The sequence below is a fragment of the Atta cephalotes genome, assembly GCF_000143395.1.
Source record: "Atta cephalotes unplaced genomic scaffold scaffold00024, whole genome shotgun sequence".
NCBI classification, from domain to species: domain Eukaryota; kingdom Metazoa; phylum Arthropoda; class Insecta; order Hymenoptera; family Formicidae; genus Atta; species Atta cephalotes.
This window is the reverse complement of record NW_012130088.1, coordinates 1,522,264-1,530,601: the sequence shown is the minus strand read 5'-3', so window position 1 is coordinate 1,530,601 and position 8,338 is coordinate 1,522,264. Positions and strand designations below refer to the sequence as shown.

At 26.1% G+C, this 8,338-nt stretch overlaps 1 protein-coding gene across 1 annotated transcript in view; it reads right to left on the bottom strand.

The window, feature by feature from the left end:
- LOC105620051 (alpha-tocopherol transfer protein-like) overlaps positions 1-1,276 on the bottom strand; it is a 5,386-nt gene extending 4,110 nt beyond the window's left edge. Inside the window, exon 1 of the mRNA XM_012201561.1 lies at positions 1,108-1,276. Coding sequence (XP_012056951.1) covers positions 1,108-1,276 — 169 coding nt within the window. The remainder of the gene's footprint in view (positions 1-1,107) is intronic.
- Between the last annotated feature and the right edge of the window lie 7,062 nt (positions 1,277-8,338).

Here is an 8,338-nt window from a genome sequence, read left to right as displayed (position 1 = left end):
TATATATATATATATATATATATATATATATATATATATAGTTGATTTAAAGTTTAAATATTAACACATTTATAAAAATGATACATCCAAATTAGATAGTTGCAATCATAGATCTGTTTTTTATTCCTGTGCTAAAGTTGACTAGAGTTCCTATAACAGAGTCTGGACACTGCATGCGCGCATGCCCGTTTCGATTAACAGTCGAAACCGGAAATGTATCGCCGTGCAATTCAAATGACTGCTTGTTGTTGTACGTGACAATAGAGTTGAATTCAAACTATTTAAAATGATCCAAAATGAAAGAAAAAGTAAAATAGAATTGTATAAGCGAGCAAAAATTAATATGCTGTCTGACAACGTATCAATATTCCTGCATTCGTTTACGCAGCGGTTAGCGCAGAAGTATTACTTTATCCTTATTATTCATTGAGTGTTAAATAAGAATTAAATGATACTCTCTGTGCTAACCGCTGCGTAAACGAATGCACTCTATGTCTTGCAATCATCATATAATGATATATCTGTATAATGTGTATACTAATCTATACTGCTGTTGCGGGATCTCTAAACATTTTACCGCTATCGTTAACTAGTAACAATGAGAGTGACTCTTTTTTTCAGAATTATCTTGCCATTGGCTGTCGCTAGTTCAAGATAACATTAATGGCGGAAGCAATCAGCAATTGTTTCAGCAGTCTCTAGATTCTATTATAAAATTCAAATATCAAACATATACCTATTTCATTTTAAGTTCTAAAAATGTACTAGTTCAGCTATAAAAAACAAATCTAATGTCAATCACCGATGCATGTTTTACATTTTATTTTTAAATTTACGTAATATAAAAATAAATAAACATTTAGCCATAAAAAAATTTGTCGATACTTACTATAAATACGTACAAATAGATAGCGCAAAAGAATATATGCAGCAGTTTCTTAAAAAAAAAAATTCCCCCAAAATATAAGCCACATTTTTATGTTTTACACTGGAATACCCTTTAACGTGTTGCCATTTATCATTCATACTTTTATATTTTTATATTTTTTATTTCGTATTTCATAATTCTTTACGTTAACTTAACAGATTTTTTTATATTCACGCTACCTTTTAATAATTCTTGCAGGCGTGCTATCGACTGTTTTTGTATCTCAGGAGTCTCTCTTAATTCCTTCCTTGCTACTTCCTGCAATTCTGGATTAAGAGACTCGAACTCGAATTCGAACTTAAAATCGCCAAGTTTTATGAACGGCATTTCAGTGAGGTCCGATAACATGATTTCTGAAAAAGTGGTAAAGTGGTATGTTAGCAAGTCCCTCTCTTTTAGACAATATTTATTATATTTTTTTTTTTAACAGATATTTTGTAACAACAATAATAAACACTCGTCGATTTATGTAACAATTAATTGTTAATTTATTGTGCTAATTTATTAATAAGACAAGTTATAAAGAATATTTATAATGTAAAAGAAAAATTTTGCAAATAATATTGTTTCAATTTTAATTAAACATAAAAAGATATAAAAATATAAAGAATTAATGAAATTTTTTAGAAGGGAAGTGCAGGAGATTTTTTTACGGTTAAATTAGAAATGAGATTTTTATGATTAAATTAGTGACGAAATTTGTAAATTTATTTTAAGGAAGATACAAAGGAACACTTATTTGTTGAAATGTTGTTTATTACTAAATTTTAGTTGTAGAAAATTAATTTGTAATACAAAATTTATCAAAAATACTTTATTAAAAATATTGAAGTCTTCTGTCATTAAAAATAGACTTGAAAATTTTGAGTTTTGTAATAGAATTTTTTGTATCAAGGTTTGGATTTAGTTTTCCTCAGTACATTTTGGTTTGTAGATTAAAATCTAAAACAAACATTAGAAAAATGTTATTACAAAAATAGTAACAATATAAATAATTGTCGATTTTTATGCAAAAATTAGAGTTTTATGTTTATATTGTTACCATTTTATATTGTATAATAATATGTTTCTAACATAATACGTTTATTTTAGATTCAATCTATGGAATTTCCTGAGAAGAAGTAGAAAATTTTGTTAGAAATTACGAAATCGTGATAACAAAACGCGCAATAATACTCCATAGTTTTTAGGTCTGTTTTCAATAGTAGTAGTAAATTATATTTCTAATGAATCTTGCATTACAATTTAATTTTGTATTATAATTTAATTTTGTATTATAATTTAATTTTGTATTATAATTTAATTTTCTACATCTTATAGAGAACTATGTCATTTATTCTTTTTCCTAAAATAAATTCACAAATTTTGCTTTCAAGTTAACCATAAAAATCTCTTATCCTTTTTTAAATCATCCAGTCTTTTATCTTATATTATCTATTTGATTTGAAATATTAAATTCAAAAGCAAGTTCATAACAATATATATTATACTTAGAATATATAATCACTGATAATAATCAATACGTTGACGTAATATATTTATATTCTAATATTACACGAACGGTAAGTAAGAACAATTGACGCTTGCAATGAATCAAACGATATTGTCAACAATTGCGTAAATCAATGCAAAAAATTTTTATTCTTCATAAGAACGATAGTTAATTAATGCAAATAATCGATCGAATCCAGAGGTCGCGGATTATAACTTCTTTTTGGCGCGTCACGTTCACATGAATTATCATTGGAAACGTGATTCAGCAACGTTATCAGAAACAAAGGATTCATTCTGTGGTCAGAGAAATATTCTGAAGTCTCAAACAACTGTAACTACATTTGTACAATATTGCATAATTATAATTATCCAAAAAGTTCATGGATCTTTAAGAAAATTCAAATTATTTTAATTATTTTCTATATTATTTGTTACATATGTATAAACGAATAGAGATTATACAAAAAAAAATCATATTATATATCACACAATGTAACATATTTTACATATGTAACATATTTTATATATATATATATATAATTATATTTATATATAATTATGTATGTAAATTTTATACTGAAAAGCAAAAAAAATTTATGTAATACACATTTATGTTACATAATACATAGTACATAGTACATATATCTATTAAAGTTGAAAAAATATAACAAAACATTGTTGATACTGTATAAATAGTGCCTACTAATTATCATATTAGTTTTTCTTCGTGATTGATAAACAATAGAAAAAAATGAAATTTATTCGATAGCATTGCGTTAATCACGGTATAATTTTGCCGCGTATCCTCGATCTACATTTCTTGGCCACTATATAGCTCTTACAGGACAGTTGATTGTCAGATAAATTAAAACACTTCAATAGGTTGTATTATGCTAGAAAAGAAAAGATTGGCTACTACAAAAAATTAAATAATAAAATATGGCATTGATAAAATATAGCATTTTGAACTGGCTGTTGCCAACCAATTAAAAATGCTATGTCATATTCAACCAATCTTTTCTTTTATTGTAATAAATTTATCTGCATAAAGAAGATGAACGTGTCAAAGAAGTGACACTATTGTTTGCTGACATAATGTTTGATAATTTTAGATATCGCGTACAATAATATTATCATTAGACTTTATATAATATTATCATTACTTATAATATTATCATATAAAATATTATTCATTATTCGTAATACGAATTAAGATTGATGACTTAGAAAGACAGACCTTGAGAGAGGACCTTGACTCTGTGGAAAAAAGAAAGGTGTAAGACTTTTAGCAAGTTCTTGTGTAACTTTCCAACCTGTTTTCTCTTTATCTTTAAAGTGCAATTGAAAAGCGTAATGTAAAAAGAATGATGTATAGTATGTATATAGTAAAGAATGATTTTGCTGAAATATTTATACAGGAAATTTAAGCATGATGACCAGTGCAAAAAATTATGACATTCTAGCAACCAGTTTAAGCATCTTATATAATTATATCGATAATCTAATAAAATTTATTTTCAGATCTGAGTCATTCCTCAAATCGGGCACCTTTAAAACATTATCATTTTTAATATTTTTTAAAATTTGATAATATATTCTATTGATGAAAATATGAGACTCATGTTTTGCGAAAAAAATTTGAGATTTTTTTTGTAAAGTTATTCATGCTTATAGTATATAAATTGTAGAAATTCATAAAAGTCGCTGATTAATGTGACATTAAAATTATGCGAACATTAAAATGTATTATATCATGATGTAAGAATACAAGGTGTACTATTGCGCATAATGGTGATAGCAATACTGGAAACAACCAATCAAATTTTGGTCTCTATGCACTTTCCTGCGTATAATAGTGCTAACATATTAGAATAGCCAATCAAATTTTGATTTCATTCTTCTTCTTCTATGTATTCTCGGGAAAGGTACTTATATCATGATATCATCGAAACCATTAGTATGCAGTATTGCGCCGTTACACAACAGAATTTTTTAACTATACAATTCATTCGAGTTTTATTTTGAAATTTTCAAGATTAATTCATAATTGAAGTGGGAATATGATGATATTTTTACAAAATTTTTAAATTGAGTTTTTAAAAAAAATGTTAATACATGGAAAATGATTTATTTATATAAAAATATGATAAATTAAAAATAATCTATCTATAAAACAATTTAAGATCTTTAAAATCTTTTTCTTGTATTTTTTTTTTGTACAACTAATGATTTCGATGATATAATAATTTGAATGTTCGCAAGGACGACGTTTCTTATAAATTTATGCAACTTAAAAGCATGAATAATTTCATAAAAAAGATTTAAATTTTTTTTTCGCTAAACATGTCTCATATTTTTATTTATAGAATATGTCAGCGAAAAAAAAAATTAAAAATGATGATATTACAAAAGTGTCCGGTGGAATGTCTCATCTAAATGTTTAGTTTATTTTTACTTTAGCAAACTGATTTTTTGTATATATGTTACAGAAACTTCTCAAAAAATTCGGTAATTTTGAAAGTAGGTACATTTTACTTTCACAAAAAGTTTACGATATTTATTTTGACATACTTAATAAACAATCATTTGTTGGAATGTTGTATTCATGCAATTAAACGTGTTTGCAGTGTTACACTGAAGGAAATATTTTGATATAAATAATGCCATTTATTTTGTTGATATGTGACTAATAAAAATTTTCTTACTTGTTTATTTAGAAATTATATTTTTCTAATAAAATTTTGGTTAAAACAATACAATTTTTGATTAACCAATTTTTAACAAAATAAATGATTATTATATATCCAAATCTTTTTCAGTGTATGCATGTTGAAAGATAACTTCATCTTATAAAGTGTGATATATAAAGCATCATGCTCCCAAAGAAAGGTTATGTTTAAATTTAAAAAATCATTTCTTTTGTTGATTTTTTTAAGTTGAAGTGAAAATATCTTTGAGGAGAAAATAAAAGTTTATTTCAAGAAATGATTTTCAAATCAAAGAAACTTTTCTTTAATCACGATGCACAAATTCTTTGATTTAAACACATTATTTTAATCAAAGAAATTTTCTTTAAGTGTGTAAAAAACGTAATATATTAAAAATTTCTTAAAAAAATTCATAACTTTCAAAGGCAATACATTTTAGTTTACGAAGTTCTCGATACGTTTTGACACTTGTAAAAAACAATCGTGCCGAACAACCTTACAATGAAATGTTTGCAACATTATGCGCGTCGGAAGATAATTTTATCTTTAAAGCGTGATCATCAAAAAACGTCACGTAGAAAACGTAACATGTTAACTACGTTTTTCAACAAGAACTTCCAAAAAATTCTAAATTTTCCAAAGCAAATGTACTATTTTACTACAAAGTTCACGATATGTTTGATACACTTGTAAATGAATCGTTCGCCCGAATGTTACAACTCTGTACTAAATATTTTGCACTCGTGTTTTGCAGCGTTGTTCTCGTTGAAAGATAACACAGTCTACTCGCGCACACACAGAAAAATACACAAGTAATAATTATTTCAAGTATTTCAAAAGTTCATATTCACAAATCTATCATGAGTTCATTACAAGCATTAAATTTATTCAAAATATAAATTCTAGTAAGTTTAATACTTCAATCAAGTTTCTTAAGTTAAAAGAAATTCAATTTGTTTATTATGAAAAGTTTGTTTTTTCGATCAATTTTATAGTATTTTTTAGAAGAAAATAAATTCTTGTTTCGAATATATAATAATGAGTTTTTCTGAAATTTTGTAATAAATATATTTTAAGATTATTATCAAGAAAATATTCTTTGTTAAAGATAATTATATAAAGGAGTTAAAGATAATTACTTGAAGGAAAGAAAATAAATTGAGTACTCATTTTTCTTAACAGTAGATTGATTTTTTCTGTATTCCTCGGTACGCGTCGCTTGCTATACTCGCTATATTCGTCGCTTACTGATATCATTTATTAATTTACGTGCGAACGTTAGTATACTATTGTGACTAATCAGTTTCTGTTGATCACGCGCGCCTTATCGATAAATTTATAGACTTATAGACAAGTGCAATGTGCGCATGTTTTTTTATTTTAAATTTTCCCATGTAAGCTATGCTTGTAACAAAGCATGTAACAAACTATTTATATGCGCGTGCTACGCGTAACGATTATGAAATGTCAGATTCGAGATGAAGAACGATGTAAGATTGACAGAATGTGTAATGTTACGTTATGCGCCTAAACTTGCGATTTTACAGGATGCAATTATGTAACCTAAGCTGAACGTTATTATACATGATGCAGCGACATAATTTCGCGATTGCACGCGAGACGGTCTCTATTTTCTATGCGGCGTATTGTGCGATGGATTGCAAATTAGCTCTTAGATTTTTGATCGCACGATTGCGTCCATGTGGGAATTAATTATTCTTATATTGTAAATCGATAAATACGAGTCTCGCGGCATATGCATTGCAATTATATGAAAAAAATGATCATTTGTCCGCGCGGTGGAGCATTTCAATTCAATTCTATTCCACATGTAAAATAAAATTACATAAAGATGTATATTAATCAGGAAAACGAGTTCATTTGGAATTGCGTGGAATTTTCGTGTAGCTTTTTTCTATATTTTGCACTTATCTAATATGTGAGGATCATAATAAGTAATTCATATTTATATATAATCTAACTTATTCAATATTTTAAAGATTACTGGATTTATAAATATTCTTTTACGCTGAGAAATATCAAGAGGTAATTTCGTTATGCGCATTTAAAAAAAACTGCGCATACATTGATGCTTGGTCGATTTGTTTGCAGACGAAACATGTCATGACAAACTGCATTTCAAGTTCGGAATTAGGTGCTTCGTCTTCTACGAAGTCGTTTACGAAGCACTTCTGTTTTAATGATACATCGATCTTTTATATACAATATTCGTTAATATAGAAGGATAGAAATGATTTCTCCTGAATGAAAATTTTAAGGTAATCAATTTAAGATTACTGAAGTAATCTTTAAATTATGAATCGCTAAAAAGCAATGAATTATTGCAAAGTAAATTTTAAAGATAGATATATAAATAAAGAATTATTTTTTTAATCAATTTTAAATATATACTAAATTAACTATGTATTTTACTACACAATTCTTTTGATATAATTAATAATATATTAATAATACGTTAGTTATTATATAAATAATCAATCAATAATTCAGGTATATCAAATAATAATTAAAGTACAATTGTTCATTGTATAATTGTTTTATATCATTGTATAATTGTTTTTGTAATTAATTATTACGTATTTATGTTAAAATGTTATTTAAAAAAAAAAGAATATTATGAGAAAATAATTTAGAAATAATTCATTAAATATATTCCGATTTCTCATAAACACAAATATGTTTAGACGATGCTTAGAAATAAAGCATGTTCACCTAGATATTCCCTTTCACTGTTTTACTATTTGGCAATCGTGAATACTCAAGTGCACTTTACCTCGCTTTCGGGATGATTATTATGTAAACAATTGGCAGCCAACCAAACATCCTTTCACGAATTGCGAAAAGCGTATATTGGAAAACAAATTAACAATTTCCGCTAGCGTTTGCTTTTTCTATCGAAATAATCGCGACAAGTATATTTCAATGCAAAGACGACAGAATAACTTTATTATAAAATATATAACTTTATTGTAAAAATAAAATATAGTTTTTTCTCTTTCTTTGCTTTTTTATACTCTAATTGTATTCTGTTCCATTTTACTTCATCTTCATTTTTATTTTCTACACCGATCATAACCTACTTTCTGTTATGTTTTAATTTTTGTATTCTTAAAAGGCTTTTCATAGAATTTTTAATAAGCGCTTTATCTCTCTCTCTCTCTCTCTCTCTCTCTCTACTCTTCTCTCT